Source organism: Gopherus flavomarginatus, chromosome 4 (assembly GCF_025201925.1).
Source record: "Gopherus flavomarginatus isolate rGopFla2 chromosome 4, rGopFla2.mat.asm, whole genome shotgun sequence".
NCBI lineage: Eukaryota > Metazoa > Chordata > Testudines > Testudinidae > Gopherus > Gopherus flavomarginatus.
The window spans coordinates 87,926,609-87,948,920 of NC_066620.1; the positions used below are offsets into that span (position 1 = coordinate 87,926,609).

The following is a 22,312-nucleotide window of genomic DNA, read 5'->3' on the forward strand; positions in this document are numbered from 1 at the left end:
GAGCAGCGGGACCAGCGGACCCTCCGCAGGCGTGCCTGCGGGAGGTCCACCGGAGCCGCCTGCCACCCTCCCGGCAACCGGCAGAGCGCCCCCCGCAGCATGCCGCCCCAAGCACACGCCTAGCTTGCTGGGGCCGGGAGCCGCCCCTGATGCAGCTGTTAAAATCTTGCTAATCAGCTGTTAAAATCTTGCATTGTGAGTAGTTGCACTGACTTTACCAGGACTACTTGTCTTTAGATTAAAATAGTACAAAGCACTTGAAAGTCAAAGGTTATTTAAGGGTAAACAACATAAATATAAGCAACTGAATCTGTGTCACATAGAATTCATAGTAATTATGAGTTCACATTGCAGCAGTGGTTTGTGGGATTAAAGCTGATAGAATGCAAAATACTGTAGGGTGGAAGGAAAGAATCAAAAGCTCACTGCCTACTAAACCAAAATTACTGGGTGGAAGTTTACAGCATGGAAAGCTCTCTTAAATAGTCTCACTGGCAGAAAGTTCCTGTCTTTGGTCAAATCTTCATTATTGCACTGTATAAAAACACTGCCGGTTTGGGTAAAGAAGAGAAGTGTGAAAGCTGGCATTATCCCCCCTGGCAAAAGTTTCTTCAGAGATTTTTGCTAGAGATCAGAATAACCAGAGGCCACCATACTCAGCACAAAATATAAAATCCATTTCTTCAGCTTAGCTATCCAGAAATATATTCTTTACACACAGACACAGTATGCAAAAGACCCACAATCAACTAACTATTCAAGTTTTATACCTACAAGCAGGGAAGGGTGAGAGTGTTGTTACTTCAAATTGAATTTCTTGGGAGTCTCTAAATACTGGAGTAATTTGTTTCTTGGCCTCACTGAAGGCAATGGCCAGTCTCCTGCAGGCTTCAATAGGGACGGGATAGTAAGTTATAGGTCAAAACAATTCCTGGTGTAACTATTGACTTCAGTGGAATTACACCCAGGATGAATTTGGCCTATAGGTGAAATTCACCACTGTGAAGTAGGTCAGCCCAAGGCCTATTAACTACTTAAGTCCTATTTAAGCCCTGTTTGAGGCCCTTGTGCTGAATTTCAATGTTTATGCTATGTGGCACTTAGATGCGCCCATCTAAAACCTGAACATTGCAAGCCCATTTTCATAAAATAAACAGAGACCGGGCATTTTGAAAAAGTCATGAAATTCATACTCCAGGCTGAAATTTCAGTAAAAATCAGGTTTTTGTACCATAGAGAGATACCATGAATGTTTTAAAAGAACACACATTATATACTTTCTTCCATAAAGAGCATAACATATAATTACTTATGGTCTACCCAGATATAATTTGCGTTTGTTGCTTCTATTTCTTTTCAAATTATACTTTGCAATTACATTTACTTTCTAGATAGGCAGTGCTAATGCACACTTTAATGAAGATGCCATTCAATGCTGAAGTTTATTCTTGACACAATAAGCATTTAGACATTTCTGTGGATGGTGAACAGAGAAGTTTCCCACAGCACATACAAAAATAACCTTCCCAGATTATTTGCTTGTTTCTGATTTCCTACTTTTGAATGATCCACAATTTCCTTTTTACAGCAGCTGATATCACAAAACCCAGTTGTCTAGACCTAATGTTTCACAAATACTACAAAGGCCTGATACTGAATTGGTGGAAATACGTGTATTGATGTCACTGTCTGCAGAATCAGGACCTGAGAAAGCAAATCTTACTATATCTTACAACATGTTTACACCCTTATTTACAGCCCCCTCAGTTTAGGGTGACCAGACAGCAAGTGTGAAAAATCAGGACAGGGGGTGAGGGGTAATACAAGCCTATATAAGAAAAGGACCCAAAAATCGGGACAGTCCCTATAAAATTGAGACATCTGGTCACCCTACCTCAATTAAAATCTCCACTCTCAGGCTTCAGTCAATGACCAATCAATGTAGCAACACCCTGGCATTTATTTATTTAGGCCATTGGTAAGGAACTCCCCTTAGTTATTGCAGTGGTTAAACACCACTGAAATATGTGCTGCAAAACTCATCTATTACACTGACCTTGAAGCTGGCGTCCTTTGTACAAATCCTTTGTTTTGGTTGGATGAGCTCTGGCGCTGTTATCACACTTAGGTTGTTCATACCTACGGGGAAAGCAAAGAGAAGAAAAAACAAACTTAAATCAACTTAAATTAGATTTGTTCTTCTTTCGAACTCAATATGGTTACACTGAAATTATACCTCATTTGTTCAGAGCCAAAACTGTGTAATTTTATTCTCATTACAGTCGTACACAAGGATATAGACAGAAGTGAAATGATACATAGTGCTGATATTTCAAAGACCTCATTGCAAATATTAATTCATTCATCCTCACAACACCACAAAAGTATGAGTGAGCCCATTATACTGATCAGGAAACTGACGAAACAAGGCAGCGAAGAAGCATTAGGAAACCTAATACAAAAAGAAAATTAGGTTCCTCCCACCTACCAGAACACCGGTGTAAAAAGCTGTAAACCATATAACACATTTGGCAGCTGGCATGTTATTCAGGTTGTTCCTGAAAAACAATTTTAGCCCCACCCTCCCCCCCAACAACCTGGTACTGTGCTTGGTAGATATTACAGTACTAAAATTGTATTATGACTGGAACAAACATTAGCTTATGTAAGAAAGGCTGGCCTCTAATCACTAGCAGTTACAGAAAAGTCTGGAGAACGAGGAGATGTGTTGGGATGGTTTCAACTGGAGAGTGGAATGGACTTAGCTGATCTTCAGTTATTGCTTGATACATGATATGTCTTGTCTCTCTTAGACATTTAATTAATGCAAGCCTGTGAGTCACAGATGGTAACAAGAAACCCTGTGCTATTTGTATCGCCTCTACAAGTAGACGTATCAAATGCCACCAACTGTGCTGTCTTCCCCATGATCTTGTAATAGATGCTATATAATGAAGTATATCTATTCTGCATTTACAACCCCATCCCTATCTTCAGATGCAACACGTTGTGAGTCTTGATGCTTCCTGCTGCTACTACCAATTTATTAGCACAGTTACAGGTGACACAGTCTTCACTGTAGGAGTATGTCTTAGCAGGAATGTTATAAGCAAGAGACAAGTAATTTTTCCGCTGTACTCAGTGCTGATTAGGCTTCAACTGGAGTATTGTGTCCAGTGCTGGGTGCCACATTTCAGGAAAGATGTGAACAAATTGGAGAAAGTTCAGAGAAGAGTAACAAAAATGATTCAAGGTCTAGAAAACATGAGCTGTGAGGGAAGATGGAAAAAAATTGGGTTTGTTTAGTCTGGAAAAGAGATGACTGAGAGGGGACATAACAGTTTCAAGTACATAAAAGGTTGTTAGAAGGAGGAGGGAGAAAAATAGTTCTCCTTAACCTCTGAGGATAGGACAAGAAGCAATGGGTTTAAATTGTAGCAAGGGCAGTTTAGGTTGAACATTAGGAAAAATTTCCTGTCAGGGTGATTAAGTACTGGAACAAATTGCTTAGGGAGGTTGTGAAATCTCCCATCATTGGAGATTTTTAAGAGCAGGTTAGACAAACACCTGTCAGGGATGGTCTAGGTAATAGTTAGTCCTGCCATGAGTGCAGGAGACTGGACTAGAAGACCTCTCAAGGTCTCTTCCAATCCTACGATTTTATGCTGATATTTCAAATGCCAACAATATTTGCGTCGCGAATGTGATGGCTACATTGTACTTAAGTATAGCTGGATCTATGCCTCTGCCACCACCAGCTTGGAGGGCATGCCAACAATAAGAAGGTTCAGGGCAAAGCAAACAGTCAGATCCTTGGCCACCACCGCTTCTAGTTGCAGGTGATATAACTTAGAGCAGCTCTGTAGCTCAGCCCCTGTCCAGTCCAGTAACAGGGGACCAGAAAGGTGGCAGTGGCACCGAGCCACCTTCCAATCCTCCATCCCAAGCTGTACTGTGTGTAAACTTGACACACCTGGGGATTGATCCCACCCAATTTTATCAGCCCTCACTCTCACACTGCTCACATCCTTCCAAAATTCAGAATACCATCCTGGTGCAGCCTCTTGTGTGTCTTAAACCAAAACTCTGGAATAACCAAAGAAGATACAAAGCATGATTCATTCCTGCCTTGCACATTTTGCTACTATTCTGAGTTGGTAGCATTGTATACTGACTTGGAAAATAAGTGACAATACTAATAAATCCACCCTGTGTTTTGCACTGAGGCCAGTTTAGTGAGTGCTTGCAACAATATTCATACAACACAGAATGGTAAACTGTCTGTATTTTATGAGCCTCCCTATGGAGTCTCGGTACTCTGATTTAAGAAGTTCCCAACAAATGGATAGGGGCACAACTAACTGGTGAAATATCAAACAAGAAAAGAATTTCCATCATACTCAATAGGAAAACTGTGTGTACTCGGGCTCTGTAACTACACATTTGGGTCTTCCAGTGCTACTGGAATTGCCACAAGAACTGAATGTGGAAAGCACTGTTGCCATGTTTTTAAAACCAAAAGAGGGACTGGTTACACTATGGTGTTTACAATAAAGCTATTTAATTTGTTGCCTCAGAGTGTATGGAACTATCTTAGCATTCTGCAGGTTCGGGGTTACAATTTCCTCTCTCTGTCTCATATACACATATATATACACTCTCTCTCTCACACACACACACACACACACACACACACACACACAGAGAGGACCTGATTTTCCATTGCCTTGCACCTTGTGTAATCATTTATACCTGTGGAAAGTGGGGGTAAAACACTACCAGATCAGAAAAGAGGAATTGTACACCCGCTTTGCACTGGGTACAACGCAGAGAAGAATAAGGTCTTCTGCCTTTTGGTTCCAATCCTGTGATTTTATCTATCTATTGTCCCTTCATTAAACATAAAATGCAGATAAGAAACTTGTCTAAATTCTATTTAAAAGAGGATCTCTTTCTGCTTCCCTTTTACCTGTCTTTAACTCTTGGAGTGCCATTGGAATCCCAACAAGTGAAAGCTCACAGACAATGTAAGAAAATGGGGCTTTGATCACGCTGCTGGCTGTGGATTGCATATCAGTGTCAGACCTAATTCACTAGCAGTTACTGTGAGATTTAGTCCCCCTACACTAATGACAATCCAAGAAATGCGAGCTATGGGAAGAAAGACGGCTGCTTTTACCATTGACTGATTAGGAGGAATGACACTTGGCAACCAGTCATGATGTAAGCTCTTTGGTCCAAAGCTGCTCCCACAGTTTAAAAAGCCTGTTTCTCACCAACATACAGTACATAAGACAGGGTATTTCGGCTCCGCATGGTGTTACACAGCACATGGGAAACTCTCACCACCTGCATGGTGATACAGCTACAGCTGCTTGGTGCCCTATATGTATTAGTTTGCAAAGGTGGCCAAAATAGAGACGAAAGATGCTAGAAGCTATAACAGCTCAACCAGGTCTAATAACTTCATTTCATGCCACTTCATGGTTTGCTTCTCAGGCATATTCCTCCCAAAAATAGATTATTCCAATGCCCAAGATTTTGACTGAAATATTAATCAGTCATATAATGAAATATCATAGAATCACAGAACTGGAAGAGACCTCGAGAAGTTATCTAGTCCAGTCCCCTGCACTCATGGCAGGACTAAGTATTATCTAGACCATTCCTGACAGGTGATTGTCTAACCTGCTCTTAAAAATCCCCAGTGATGTAGATTCCACCACCTCCCTAGGCAATTTATTCCAGTGCTTAACTACTCTGACAGTTAGGAAGTTTTTCCTAATGTCCAAACTAAACTGCCCTTGCTGCAATTTAAGCCCATTGCTTCTTCTCCTATCCTCAGAATTAAGAACAATTTTTCTCCCTCCTCCTTGTAACAACCTTTTATGTACTTGAAAACATGTCCCCTTTCTGTATTCTCTTCTCCAGACTAAACAAACCATTTTTTTCAATCTTTCCTCCTAGCTCATGTTTTCTAGACCTTTAATCATTTTTGTTGCTCTTCTCTGGACTTCCTCCAATTTGTCCACATCTTTCTAAAATGTGGTGCCCAGAATTGGACACAATACTCCAGCTGAGGTCTAATCAGCGCGGAGTTGAGCGGAAGAATTCTTTCTCGTGTCTTGCTTACAATAGTCCTGCAAATACATCTCAGAATGATGTTTGCTTATTTTTGCAACAGCATTACATTGTTGATTCATATTTAGCTTATGATCCATATGTTGTGGTACAGTAAGATAGGCCTTTAACTGAACCCAAACTGAATCTTTATTGAGGCTCATAAAAATTTGATAACTTTTTTCTGCTCTCCCCCACACCCTTTATGGGAAGCCCCTAGAATTGAATAGATGACTATCACTTTTCTACTTTTTTGTTTGTATTATCCTATTGAATTTAATAGAGAACTATTCTCCGGCTATATAATTCCATAGGATAGTTCACAAAACCTCTAGAAAATATATAATCAAATTTGATAGAGTTTTCAATTAATTTCAGTAGAACCTCATTACATTTCTACAGAATTCTATTGGCTTCATCCCTATACTCTATAGGGCTGTTCTGTACATGTTTCTTTTCATTTCTATGTTCTACTCCACCTTTTTGTTTCAGCTGGTACATGGAGGAGGAAGTACAAAGGCTCTTTAAAAAAATCAGCATTTATAGCAGTTGCATGTGTCTAAGATCACCTCGTTGGTTCCCCATGGTCAATATGGGAGGCACCTTTAGTACCTGTGTGATAACTGTCACGTGTTGACATTTTAATGGTTTCTAACACTGCATGTTCTCAGTAGATTTTCAGCACCATTTTGTGATCAAAGAACCTTTTGGTGCTTTTCTGAATTGAACTCACAAACACTTTTTTAGATTCTTTCAACTATAATCTAGTTGTTTAAAAATCACCTACAATTGATAAAATCCTTTCATCGTGTTAGAAGTTCTCAGTAGTTATAGGCTTCAATCTTGCAAACAGTTACATGTGTGAATAGTCCCATAGTCTTCAGTAGGACTACTTATGTGAGTAAGTGCCAGCATGTGCATGTGTTTGCAGGATCAAGGCCATAGGTTGCAATGACAAGGCATAACAAGGTTTAATATTAAAGTTGCTTCACCTTAATTCATAAATCCCATTTTTTGTTAGTTTATATCTCATCCATCTCACTTTGTTTTTAAGGGGACATGGTAAGGTTAAAGTTCATAGTTTAAAAAAAAAAACACATTAGTCTGCAGAGGAGAAGAGTGAGGGGGGATTTGATAGCAGCCTCAACTACCTGAAAGGGGGTTCCAAAAAGGACGGAGCTCCGCTGTGCTCTGTGGTGGCAGATGACAGAACAAGGAGCATTGGTCTCAAGTTGCAGTGGGGGAGGTGTAGGTTGGATTTTAGGAAACACTATTTCACTAGGAGGGTGGTGAAGCACTGGAATGGGTTACCTAGGGAGGTGGTGGAATCTCCATCCTTAGAGGTTTTTAAGGTTAGGCTTGACAAAGCCCTGGCTGGGATGATTTAGTTGGTGTTGGTCCTGCTTTGAGCAGGAGATTGGACAAGATGACCTCCTGAGATCTCTTACAACCCTGATATTCTGATTCTATTACTAATAAGCTCATAGATTACAATTAATTTTTAAAATATAGTATGTTTTTCATCTTTTACTGTATGCTCTATGTTTAATTTTTACATTTCACTCAGCTTAGAGAAACTAGATGAGGGCTCTTTTCTGGGGAATTATACTTTCAGATTCTCACGCATTAGTTCAAATCTGCAGCATCTGAATTTACAGCGCTTCAGGGGAAAGCTTACATTCTAAACAAATGAGTGCCTTTTTATATAAGGCTTTGAAAAAAACCCCACTCTTCTACCTCCCCTGTCCATACTTGCACACATTCATTCTGTCTCCCTAAAATTTTAGATGTAATACTACATATGGTAGCTCAACTTATTAGAAATACCCATGTTACACATGCTCCCAGTGACCATATATACCCAATTATATCTTAACATGTCTAACTGAAATGCATTTATCTGATTTTCATCAAACTATTCATTTTAAAAGCATCACAAACTTTGCAACGTCTTGAAGCTCTGCTAGCCACGAGAACAACACACAACTATTCTGACTCTTCCTTATAGGACAGGATGAAACAGTGAGACATTTTTTCCTCTTCAGTGCTTAGTTTATCTTCACAATATCTGATGAAAGTTTATTGAATTGTCCAGTGGCCAATCAGATAAAGTTTTTGCTCCAGGAAGATGCAATGCAATTTCATGCCCATGTGAGTGTGTCTCCTATGAGTGAAAAAGGCACTTTTTTTGAACAACAGGAATAGAAGCTGCTTTGATGGCAAGCGTAGAATTCAGCTATCTGATGGATGACCTCTTCAATCAGCCAGGGAAAGAGTGAAAGAGAAATCTTTGAGTGGTGCACACTAATGTAGTACCTGGCAACCAGCCTGATCCCTGATTAATCTGATACCCTGCTCTGCATTTCCTTCCTCCTTCCCTCCCCTTTATTATTAGTGCTCTGTGCCTACACTTTCCCCTCCGCCATCTGTACTTTTGCCTTATTGGCTTAGGTTTATCATAAATACAAATGCAGTACATCATATATAATCTAAATCTATAAAGCAAAATAGGTGTTAAAATACTGTAGCATGAAAGGTCTGATTTTAACCCTGAAAGGCAATAAAACTGTCATCTTCTTTTGTCAATCTCTCACCAAATGTCCCAGCTGAGCCTACAGAAAAGTAGCTGGACTGAGACCCAATGAAAGAGGAGATTAAATACAAGAAGCTAGGGACAACAGGGTGGCAGAGGGATAGAATGACAGGTTTATATTGGAAAGGGGACATTGTCAGGCTAAAAGTCAAATTAAAAAGCACTATTCTGTTACTCACATGCTTAACTTTAAGTAAGTGTTTGCAGGGTCAAGGCCTTTTTTCACTGTTTATGATATTTGTTTTCTTTTATGTGAACTTTACACAATGTAGAAAATGTAATAGTGTAGTCAGTTTCCCATTTGCTTACAGTCTTTTGTTAGTCCCTTTCTTTCAGGTATTAGCAAAAATTTTTTTTAATGGTCGGGTTAAAAGAACATTAGGGAAATGTTTATTTGTTTAAAAAAAAAACCCATTTCCACTTGGTTTATTTATTTTTTAAACCAGAGACATTTCCACTGGTCTTAGGTTTCGTCCTAGCAGGTTTTTTCATGTTCAGCCTCACTGAGTTCTTTTGCACTTTTTTGCAGCAGACTTACTAATGTTATTGCCAGGAAGCTCTTGTCTTTAATTTATTTTGTTAATTTCCCATTCCACCCAGTAGCGTAGTCAAGGGTAAATGAGAAATGCATAAACTCCCTTTATCTGTACTTGAGGAACATGGAGTTTAGGGTAGGTTAGTTTATCTACTTTTTTTTTTACCACTGATTCCACCATCTTTTTTTTATTTCACCAGTGCTACCTCTTTTCTGGAACGCTTTCATTGACAACTGATCATTCCTTGGCTTCAAAATGAGGGGGACAGCCAATTGTTGGGAGTAAGGTGCACTTACCCCATCCTTTCATGTTGTCTGACAGATTTAATGAGACCCATTATTTATTGTGGTGACCAAAGTACTCTAGGTACATTAGATGTGAAACATTTAAGCACTCATTCACGCACTCTTATATTCATATCACAAACAAGTACAGCATCAAATTGCTATGCCAACAACTGCCAACTCTTGTGTATTCTGTTATTCTCCACTAACAACTCTACAGATTTTCAAAGAGTGTTTCTCTTTCTTGTCTACTGTCCTTGATATTAGTCCTTTGTCTTGGATTTCTATTTTCTTTCTTATAGTCATTCCTCCAATTTGCATTTTCAATGGAAAGATTTGATGGGAAGATCAAATGCACCATTTTTCACAAGTCCTTACAACTCATCTAGTACCATGTTGCAGGAAAGAGTTCCTGAGTTAAAAGAACATTGATTTCAAACCCGCCCCCCACCCCCCACCCCCCGCAACTCCAATCAACAGAAAGAAAATCATGGGATAAAGAAATCTGCCTGCTGTTCAGCTCTTATTAATCATGTTCAGTGCTCACTTCATTGAAGACTCCCCACAGATCAATGGAGGAAAAGGATCCCCATCTCTCAAACTGTCAGTTCTGCCAATTCTCTTCCCTTCTTTTCCAGAGAGGCAATAGGACAAACGTTGATATGAAAGACAAATTTTGTACCAAAACTATGAGCCCTGGGCGAGGTGCAGGGGTCGGGGAGAGGAGAGATTTGCATGAAATGTTTGGCTACAGTAAAAAATATAAAATGAAAGAAAGCAATATGAATAAAATGTAACTGCTACCCTATGAAGCAGAAGTCAGATGAAGCATTACCAGAAAGATCCAGCAAAGATTAGGTTTGATTAATCCAACTTGAAGCTGTGTAGAAACTTCAGTTTCTGACCGGAGAGAGCAATAAAGAAGGTCCTTGGAAATGGACTGTACACATGAGCTGAGGCAAAGAAAGCTGCACTGGCCTCAAAGTTAAAACAGAAATGTCACGAACAAGTGGATCAAGGCAAAATGATTTTTTAAAGAGAAACAAAGAGAGAGAGACCAGGAGCAAGGCTGTTTCTAAGCAGACTACAGGTTTACAGGTTCTGTGGGAACATCAGAAGTGCTGATCATACAGTTTCAGGGCCAATCTTGGTAATTCAATTTGACAGTTTAAGGATTGTAGCTTGCAGAGGATGAGAAGTAGGAGATTGCTCCCTAAGAATGTAATCCCAGTGCAATCTTTTGTGTTCTTGGAGCACTGGTTTATTAACGGTGTATCAAGTTGTTCTGATGTCTGTTTATGCAATAGACTGGACCACGCCTGCACTGTGCAGACACTTAGCCTACGTAGGAGGAACCTACGATCATTGGCAATCAGTTTTTTAAACATTGTTCTCCATGCATCTTATGTAATGGTCAAAAAATAACTTTTGACCAAGCCATGAAAAGGTCAATGCTTGCATCAGGTTGTACACATTGCCCTGGCTTTAAATGAGCTTTCTATAGTCTTCCTGCAGGAGCCAAACCTCAATAAGTGGCCTAAATATCTTCCTTTGGAATCTGATATTCACCCTGAATGCCTCTGCTCGATGTGGCTCAGAACACTTTACCATGTATTCGGCTCAGCTAAGAGGAGTGAATTCCAAGCTTCTATTAATAACATACTAAAACGATATTTCCTCTCTCTAGTGGCTTCAAGGCAATTGTTCCATTGAAGCGTGTCCGATGAAAATAGCTGGGGGGACTGCCAGAGAAACGTTTCTGATGTTGGTTTTGGTTTCTTACATGGACAATGTCAACTGGCTCTTTCATCATCATACTGCAAGAAAGCGGGGCTTACTCTGTGCAGACTCTTTCCCAGCTTCCACCCTGTAGTTTCTCAGCATGAATTAAGAGGAATGTAGGGGAAGGGAAGAATGGAGATACCCATATGCTGACCACGACATTGCAGTCAGAGTCAGCAGCTGGACATCTAGTCTAACACTTTGACAGTTCTTAATCCAGAATGCCAAATCCTTAGCTGGTGTATATTCAGTCTATTTCCATTGCCATTGGAGCTATGCCAATATATGCCTGCTGAGCTTCTGGTCCCATAAGCCTATCCGGGGACGTATGAAAACATTACAACCCCTAATACCTTACCTAGTTGATGTACCAGGGATGGGACGTCCTGTGTCTACAAGAACACACCAGCAGTAGCCTGTGGAAGGATGACACTGCACGGGTTTGTAAAGGCCACCCTGAGCGCACTCTGGAATGAACACATTGTCTTTTTGGGGTTGTTTAGCTTCCTCCAGTGCTGACTGAAGTTCTTGATCACATGACGATGCTGTCAGAAAGAAACAGGTGAAATGTTGATGAGGATATGGAAAGCACCCTCAGGATTAATAGAGTGATGGATAGATAAACCCCTAGCTGTGTGCTATTACATGTAAGGACTTTGTTTGATAAGACTTGTTGCAATAATACTTTCCATTTCCTGGACTCAAATTTCAGATGTGTTATGCACTCTGGCTTGCCCCCTCTCACCGCTGGCAAGCCCTCTCCCCACCTCAAACCATGACAGCTCTACCCTAACCTAGGATTCTCCTTTGCTAGGGGGAATTTTGGATACCCAATTACTGCCGCTTTCTTTGCTACCTTTTAGAATGTTTTTCGAGGGGTGGGAAGTGAAAGTGGGTAAAATTCTCTTTTTACAGATCAATGGGAAATGTGCCAGAATCAAAATTTTAAAATTACATGTACATGAATTCACTTCTTTTGTAATTTTATATTCTGCTCCTTGATTTCAGCTAAGGAATGAGAAGAGACACTTAAAATACATTGCAGATTTTTTTTTCTCTCTTGTTGGTGAAAAGTGATATATTAGCCGCCCTGGAGACCAAAGACCTCTCGTTAGCCACATAAGAATTAGAGGCAGTACAAGCCTTCCACCCCGCACCAACAAGACTTCTTCTCCGGAGGGACCACACTTTGGAGGAATATGAGGGTAGCTCTGTCTTCAAGCCCATTCAGTCCTTGGCTTTTCTGCTGCAACTGTGAACGAGGGAGCCTATGGTGGGTGTAGTTTCTGGACAGCTGCTCAATAGGAAATGCACTAATATCACCAATTTATTTCATATTTGCCATTACAGAGCCATTAGATGAGAATGATTTTTGATCACTACCAAACCGGTCCAGATTCAGACTTGAGAAATCAAAATATCTCGTTGACAATAACTTGAGCTATTCAGTCCCCCAGGAGCTTTAAAATAATGCTGTATTTTGGAGCATTATCTCAAAGTTTAAAGGATTAATAAAGTATTAGTTCTGTGATATTCCTGTCAATCTAGTGAACAAAAACTAAACACAACGAATAGGTTACAATGCTAATGACATATGTGGTAAATGCACTACAATCACAGGAATTCCTGATAAAATAGATTGAAATTCTAACAATCCTAAACTAGCTAATTATCTTCAGTGAAATATCCAGTCACTATTCTAGGTGGCCACAGAAATCTAATACACGGTAAATTATTTTTCCTTTTTCAAGTGAATTAGAAGACTGAAGGACACAATTCTTGAATCTAAAGCAGACTTCACTATATTTTTACAATTTAACCTGCGACTGCTGTAATTAAACCCTTGACTGGATTTTTGAGCTGCTGACAATGGGTTATGGCTTCAACCTAATCTCAGCTAGCATCATCCATTGGGTGAATGAAATGCTTTATCAACTAGAGGCACAGTCCAGAGAAAGTTGGCACCTGTGGTTCAAAATGCTGTTCTTCTAGCTCCATCACTGGCCTCCTGCTACTCAGAGTCACCATCAAGATATGCTTTGGCATAGTGAAAAAGAGGCCAGCAAATTCTGTTCATATCTCACCTTGATACCCTAAATAGCAGGCAAGTCTAGCTTTGAGACGGTCGTGTTCCAAAAACACTACGAATCATTTCCAGGAAGTGTGAAAAGCTAAAGCTGCCGACTTGATTGCATGGCACTGATGTTTATTTTAGTGCTGTGATCAAGGGCCTTTAGGTGTGTATGGCATGTCAACAGGAGAGCAGGAGGCTCCTGATGCTCTGATTAGTTTTGCACGCCCTTTACTAGGTCTAAACATTAACATAAAATGATATTAAAAAGTTTTAAAAGTATTGAAACTCGAACACCACACCATAATTAGAGGCTCTATATAGTGTGGATGGAAGGTCTGTTTAAAAACTTTGCAGTAGGTAACAATCCCCTGATATATACTTGGACAAATTCACCAATGTAAACTTGGTGTCATTCCATTGGCTACAATGATTTCCCTCTGGCTTTATACCAGTGTAACTAAAAGCAGAATTTGGCATCTTCCTGGTTAGAACAGAGGATGGAGTGACAGATTTCAGTATTGTCAACCCTGTTTAGAGCACAGCTAGAATACTTGAGCTAGATACTCAGGTGAGCCAATTTGGTGAAATGGAGTAGTAGGCTGAGAGCATAGGTGGCTTTCCATCACCAATCCCAGAGGTAGATGTGTGCTAATTCAACTGAAAGAACAAATTAGAGCAACTTCAGGGTTGCTCTAATTTCCATGGGCTAGAATGGCACCAAATGGTCTGTACCACCAACCCAGAACCACAGGAGTGCAGTGCATTCAGCCATATCCTTTCTCATCCCTGGCATGCTCATGAGACATCCCCTGCATTGTGAGGTCCAGGAACAGGTCATGCAGAGGTAGGGACATTGTCTTTATACTTCCTGGGATTCTCAGCTGCCTGTTCAAGACAGTGCTCTATCTGCTTTGCACTGAGAGGAGGTTAGGATCTGGTCTCTTTGGTCTAGTTTTGGATGCCCATAATACAGAAAAGCAGTGATAAACTGGATAAAGTCCAAAGAAGGGTTACAAAAGTGGTGTGAAGTGTTAGAAGCAACATTGCATAAGGAGGGGCAGACCGAGAACTGTGGATCTTTTCCTGGAGAAGAGAAAAGAACACCACGATTTAAAATTGTCTCACACATAGTAACAAAGGGAATGGGAGGAATGAAGCTGGATTTCAAACAGGGAAAGACGACAAAGGGCATTAACCTACAGACAGGAAAAACAGAATTCATGGCAGATTTTAAGAATCCTCATCTAACAAGGAGATGACTCTGGCAATATAATAATATGCCCTTGAAAGGCAGAATCACCATATGTATAGATGTCCCCAGAGATACTTTCTATCCCTAAAACATATTCATCTCGTACACAATATGAAGATGAGAAGTTGTAGGAAGAGAATGAATTAATAGTCATAAGATCATAAGTACTGCCATACTGGGTCAGACCATGGTCCATCTTGGCCAGTAATCCTGACTTTGAAAATGGGGTGTTTGAACAGAACATGGCAGTTATGGTAATCCACCCATTTTACACTCCTAGCTTCTGGTAGTCAGAGGTTTAGGGTCGCTTTGAACATGTGGCATGTCCCTGACTATCTTGGCTAGCAGCCACTGATAGACCTATCGTCCATGAATTTATCCAGTTATTTTTGGAATGCAGTTATATTTTGGTGATCACAACATCCCATGGCAATGAGTTCCACAGATTAGCTGTGCATTGTGTGAAAAAGTACTCTCTCTTGTTTATACTAAACCTGCTGCCCATTAATTTCATCAGGTTATCCCTGATTTTTATATTGTGTAGAAGAGTAAACAACACTTATCCACGCACTTTTTCCATCTTTTACCACTTTTGATTTTATGGACCTCTGTCATATCCCCCCTTAGTCATCTCTTTTCTAAAATGAATGACTGTAATCTTTTTAGTCTTTCCTTGTATGGAAGCCATTTTCCATACTCTTGATCATCTTTGTTGTCCTTCTCTGAAACTTTTCCAATTCCTCTATATCCTTTTTTAGATGGGGCAACCAGAACTGGACACAATATTCAAGGTGTGGGTGCACCATGGTTTTATATAGTGGCATCTGGATATTTTCTGTCTTATTTTCTACCCCTTTCCTAATAGTTCCTAACATACTATTAGCTTTTTTGACCACTGCTGCACATTTGAGTGCAAGTTTTCATAGAACTATTCAAAGTGGCTCAAAGTTCTCTTTCTTGGGTGGTAACTGTTAATTTAGAATTCATCATTGTACATATATAGTTGGTATAGTTTTTTTCTAGTATGCATTACTTTGCTCCTAACATTGAATTTCCTCTGCCATTTTGTTTTCCAGTCATCCAGTTTTGTGAGATCCCCGTATAACTCCTTCCAGTCTGCTTTAGACTTAACTATCTTGAATGATTTTATATCATCTGCCAACTTTGCCACTTCATTGTTCACTCACTTTTCCAGATCATTCATGAATATGTTGAATAACGCAGGTCCCTGTGATGTTATTGATATAAACTGGGACCATATAGAACATGGGTTGCAACCAAGGTCCTGTAGTGGCACCAAATCTTATGTAAAGGGGGTCATATAAGGTGTCTAAGACCAGGTTACGGATTACTGGTTATGATTATGCTGTCTGTATGTCTGTAGCATTTTGGTAGTTGAAGTTATGAATATTGGCTGTATGCTGTCTGTATTGCAAACTTATGTTGTGTTACTGGGAAAGATCCCAGACAAGTTGGTGTCAGCTCTGTTTAGCCTGCTTGATGGCCCATTAAGGACCATCCCCTACACAATTGTCTCATCGAGAGAAGGCAGTTACACCCTGTGACTCAGCAGGGTGTGCAGAAACTGGCCCATGTGACTGCAAACTCCATTTTGCTGTAACTTTCCACAGCAGGAACAAAGGAGTGTTCTTGCACCTGGAAAAGCCTATATAAGGCGGAGGCCTCATCTCCATTTGGTCTTCAATCCTGCTTCTTACCTCTGGAGGGATTTTGATACAAGCTGAAGCTCTACACAAGGGACTGAGGACCCATCCCAGCGGGGGATGTTCTCCAGAGACTTGATTTAAACCTGCAGTTTACTCCATCACTGCTACAAGCCTGAACTAAGAACTTTGCCATTACTGTATGTAATTGATTCCATTTAACCAATTCTAGCTCTCATCTCTATCTTTTTCCCTTTATGAATAAACCTTTAGATTCTAAAGGATTGGCAACAGCGTGATTTGTGGGTAAGATCTAATGTGTATATTGACCTGGGTCTGGGGCTTGGTCCTTTGGGATCGAGAGAACCTTTTTCTTTTACTGGGGTGTTGGTTTTCATAACCATTCATCCCAGGACGGGTGGCACTGGTGGTGATACTGAGAGACTGGTGTTTCTAAGGAAATTGCTTGTGTGACTTGTGGTTAGCCAGTGGGGTAAAACCGAAGTCCTTTTTTCTGGCTGGTTTGGTTTGCCTTAGAGGTGGAAAAACCCCAGCCTTGGGCTGTGACTGCCCTGTTTGAGCAATTGGTCCTGAACTGGCACTCTCAGTTGGGTCCTGCCAGAACCACAACGTCACAGTCCCAGTACAGACCCTTGAGGGACCCCGCTATTTACTTCTCTCCACTGTGAAAACTGACTGTTCATTCCTATCCTTTGTCTCCTATTTCTCAACCAGCCAGTGCTCTTAATGATTTGTTGGACAATTTGTAATTATTATATTCTTATTGGGTAGGAGGGGGATTCTGGAGGTGTCATTTCTGTTTCTATTAAATAGCTAAACCATATTTAAAATCTACTGCCCCTAGTTCAGTTTTCTTTACCAAATGCCCTAGAAATATTATTTCCTCTGCTTACATAAGAGCTAATCTCCCTGTGATGGGACAAGCCACCAACCCACTGACAGCATGCTTAAGGAGCAGCCCTGCACTCCGACAGGGCCAATTAAGCACACCTGCAGAGCATGCTCTGCTTAGAGAAGGGGAATTTAAAAGGGTAAAACTGGCCAGAGCAGGGGGAGTTTGCCCAAGACTAGAGACTGCCAGGGATCCCAGTAGCCAGGGCAGCCCAGCCCAAGACAGTGACTAGCCTTCCCTCTCCCTCCAACCCCCATTTAGGACAGAGCGATACTGCGTCCCAGAGAAGGGCTCTGGATATCAGCTCTCCATTAGTGCCTTGCAGCTGGATCTGAGGAGCAGTGCGAGGAACTGGAAGTAACTAGGCTCAGAAAGGACCCTGGGAACCCAGTTCCCACAGGGAACAATGACCTTGCTCAGGAGTGGGGTTTCTGGAAGAGACCCAAGGATGAGCAACATACAGAGCCAACGGACAAGCCCAAGCTACAAGCTAGCTGATTACGTTCCCCCACAACGCCAGATCAGCCATCAAGCAACTTGGGAAGCAACTGTCCCATAGACAGATTCTAACACTGCTGGTTGGGCAGCTTTGACACCTCAAGGGAATTTGTTGCCACCATTATTCCTTGTATTCCCCCTGTCCTCCTACCATGTAGTGCTGCAGAAGTGAAATCAATAGCACCACAACATTTTTCATCCATTATCCTGCTCCCCAAGACCATAGTTTTACTCCTCAGTTTAATTTCCTCTTTGAAGCAACTATTCATTTCCCATCCAAATGTATTCTTCAATTATTCTAGCTATTAGAACAGGAGCACTTGAAGGATTCCACTCCAGTCTCATGACTGGTTAAGGGCTTCTGTCATATAATTAACATTATTTCCGATAATTCTTGTCATAGTATCAGAGGAATATAGTCAACAAACGTTAGTTTGCTAGCAGGATCAGTGATAAATGCCAGTAGTTTACAAAGCTCTGACAGTTTGTCCAAACAGTCTGACAACTCCTGGGATTAAGGACTGCAACAGATGGATGCCAGAAAATCATAAAAAGAACATCACCAAAAAAATCTATACAACAGCAAAAGTAATATAAATACTTGCATCATTACTGGAACTAGTCAAAGATGCTTCGACAGAACTGTATTCCTCTGGAATATGTAGTTGTGTTGAGACTGAAAGCTTTAACAAAAGCAGGTTGATTTTGCCAGAATTTTGTTTTGGAAGGCAAACCAGGGGAGGAAGAAGAAAATAAATCAGATAATGTCAAATGGGTCGGTTCTTGTTGCCAATTATTAATTTCAGACACCTAAAAGCAGTATGTCAAATTAATGCAATCAGCATGCACATGCAAACCTCTTCATAGCCTGATCCTGTAAAGCCTTTTTTCATATGAGTTAGTCACTTTGAAGTCAATAAGGATATTTCATGTAAGCAAGGATTATTCACATGAGTAAATGTTTGCACACTCAGATATTAAAATAGGAAAAGAGCAGTGCATCATTTCTGAGTGCATCAGTCCTGGAAAAAGGCTTGTCTGTCATCAGTCTTTAGTAGTTCTGAAGTCCCTATTACTGCATTATCTAGATCAGGGGTTGGCAACCTATGGCACGTGTGCCAAACATGGCACGCAAGCCAATTTTGAGTGGCACGCTGCCACCTACCGCAGTCCTGGCCCCTAACCCGACTCAGCCCTCCTGCCCACCGCTCTTCCCTGCGGGGGCAGGAGGCGGAAGCTTGGTCCTGTGGCAGCCAAGCTTCTCCCCTCCCCCGCTTCTTCCCCCAGCATGGAGCTTTCCTGCCCCTCCTCCTCTCCTTCCCTGCGCCGATCAGCTGGTGGCCCTAGCGAGGGGGACAGGAAGGGGAAGAGCGGCAGTGTGCACGCTGCTCTGTAGAGGAGGCAGAGAAAGGTAGGGACAGGGCCTTGGGGAATGGGGTGGAACAGGGCATATCCCTTCCAGCCCCCTGCCATGAGCTGCTCAGGGCAGGGGGCTGGGAGCACCCCCATGAGCTGAGCACCTCAGCCTTCTTCCCTGACCCCTGAATCCCCCCCAAACCCAACCTTCTGCCCTGCACCCCCACAGCCCCCATCCCTCTGCCCTGACCCCTGAACTCCTCCACATACCCAGCCTTCTGCCCTGCACCCCTGAACCCCACCCCAGGTCTGGGGTCCCGGCCACAGGCCCCGCTCAGCCTGCTGCTGGCCTAGGTGAACAGAACCCCAAGCTGGCAGTGAGCTGAGCAGGCTGGCGGTGTAAGATCAGCATTTTAATTTAATTTTAAATGAAGCTTCTTGAACATTTTGAAACCTTGTTTAATTTACATACAACAATCGTTGAGTTATATATTATAGACTTATAGAAAGAGATCTTCTAAAAACATTAAAATGTATTACTGGCATGCGAAACCTTCAATTAGAGTGAATAAATGAAGAATTGGCACACCGTTTCTGAAAGGTTGCTGACCCCTGATCTAGATGTTTACATAACACAACATATTAGCTTTGTAACACTGGATATTTCAGCCTTCCCTGCCCTAAGTTTTCATTGGTGATGAACCATCCCCCACCAGAGTTTTTTATGAGCATATGGGGTTCTCCCAGTTGCAAACATGCATGGTTTGCTTCTGCTTGAACATGAAATGCTGCATGCACATATGCTCGAGTTTAGTGTGTTCTACAGAAACGAGTTGTCAAATCTGCAGAAAATTACAAAGGCACCTGTGTTCTACTTTTACATTTCCTGCTGCTACATAAACACTTCCTCTTAATTTCCTCGACCCCAGCAACATATACTTGACAAATGGAATCCACATCAAGAAATTCTATTTTCAGTTGATACCCCCGCCTTCTTTTCTCATTACTGTAATGGGCCATGAAAGGGCAATTAGACAGGGATGGTTTCCAGAGAAAAAGGATCTTTTATTGGGCCTTCAAGCTCAATGTGCTTCACATAAAGCCAGTAACAAGAAACCCATGAACAAAAATTCCCTGCAGCGTGATACATGTTAACCACTCTTGAGTAGTGCGGTATTCGTACGTCTAGCATTCAAGAAAGTGAGTTTTGCAGTTCTCTGGTGTTTCCCTGGTGATATACAGAAGTCATATTTCACAGGTAATTTTCAGTACACAGTCTCATCAAATTTCATAAAAGCTAAATCCTGCTACTCAAAATGGTATCAAAATAATCAAAATGTTCCAGTCCATTAAACCTAATTTAGTTTAAACATTTTAGTACACTTTATCTATTTACATCTGATTTAATGCTAGTATATTTCTACAGTCTTGTGTATGATGGGCCAGGTAATCTTTTCATTTACACCAGTGCAGCTTCTATTGCAGTCAGCTGTGACTGGGACTAATTATAACTTAATAAGCCAATTTTTTATCTTCTCTGAACTGATGGAGCTAACATAGAATCATAGAATATGAAGGTTGGAAGGGACCTCAAGAGGTCATCTAGTCCAACCTCCTGCTCAAAGCAGGATCAATCCCCAACTAAATCATACTGTACTGCTGAAGCTGATTACAATGTATTTTGATTTTATAATCTTATTCCTGTTTCACTGAATTCATTTCCATTTCATGTCTTAATCTTCCAAATCTCATTTCTATCTTTAATTGAAATGTTCACTTCAGTAGGGCAACTGGATTCAATACACTCTGTATACAAGCTATAGTCCTCCTAAAGGTGAGTCTATATTGACTGGATTGCTGTTCTGAGAGAGAAAGAGGGTTCTCACTCCAGATAGGAATAGCAGTTGAGGAAATTATTAACTCCAAAAAATGTCTCCTCAAGATAGAAGTGTAGATTCCCCCCTGCAACCCAGCCAGTTGCATATCCCAAAAACTGTGTCCTTGACATAGGGTAGCGCAGCTGAGGAGTTGCTCTAAATTATGGTAATAGCCAGGGCCTGTGCTTCCATTTAGGCAACCTAGGCAGTCGCCTGGGGCACTAGGATTTGGAGGCGAGGCATTTTGCCACCCTTGGTGGCAATTCTGCGGCGGGTCCTTCACTCACTCCGGGACCCGCCGTCAAAGTGCCCCGAAGACCGGGAGCCACAGAAGGACCCCCCCACCGCAGAATTGCTGCCAACAACCGGGAGCGTGGAAGGACCCCCACCTAGGGCGCCAAAAACCCTGGCGCCGCTCCTGGTAATAGCATAAGGTCCCTAAATGATCTTATATCAGTGAAGGATAAGTGTACCTCCATTCCCCAAAACCCACTTTCTACCCTCGGCATGACCCTTCCCTCCCCTATGTCGGAGGTAGAGGGGGCAGCTGGTATAGGAGCTGGTTATTATGTCTCTGCTAGCTACATGCCAGTGCAGAGTTCTTTTATGCAGGGAAAATTTGCTGCCACCTACCTTTGGCCAGGATATGGACATTTTGCACCACTTCCTTCCTAAGAATTATGGCTTTAATTCTGCAAGCATTTGCTTGCATTGACCCTTATGACCATGTGAAAATACAATTGCCTACAGTGGAACTCAGTAAAACACAATGCGGCCAATAAATGAACAACTTTTCTCATGAACAGTCCCTACTGGAACTACTTTGGAACCTTTTATTTATAACTGAATGGGGACTACTCCTGGGCACCGTCTATTATACACTGAAGTCAGTGGAATAGCTTCTATTAATTTCAGGGGTCATTGGATCAGGCCTCAAGTGAGTAAAGCTACATGCATAAGTGTTTTCAGGATCAGGCCCTATATTTGTACATGGATCAAGTGTCAACTGTGAAGGACAGTTCTTTTTAAAAAAATGAATAGATAAAACAATCAAGCTCAGTTCCAATACTGAATTACAGTGTTAATACTCACATGGCACCATGTTTTGATTTACACCTATGTTCAAAGGGTCATCAGCTGTGGGGTTCAACACAAATGTGTATCCATCCAGTTTTGTAGCAGGTTGGATATTTCCCTACCCATGCTCATAATTGTTCGTGAAAACGCATGGGAAACAAACTGTCAAGGCCCTGTTGTTTTTGTTTGCAGGGTATTTCCCCTGCGCACTTGGTCACTATTTTGCACTTTTTGAACTTATGTGCATGCTTGTGGCTTATGGCTTCAACACAGCCCTGAAGGCAAA

General features: G+C 41.4%; 1 protein-coding gene across 1 annotated transcript in view; it reads right to left on the reverse strand.

Moving 5' to 3' along the window:
- SMOC2 (SPARC related modular calcium binding 2) overlaps nt 1-22,312 on the reverse strand; it is a 176,847-nt gene that overhangs the window by 38,698 nt on the left and 115,837 nt on the right. The window contains exons 8-9 of the mRNA XM_050949134.1: nt 11,674-11,860; nt 2,057-2,139 (exon numbers count right to left, since the gene is read on the reverse strand). Coding sequence (XP_050805091.1) covers nt 2,057-2,139; nt 11,674-11,860 — 270 coding nt within the window. The remainder of the gene's footprint in view (nt 1-2,056; nt 2,140-11,673; nt 11,861-22,312) is intronic.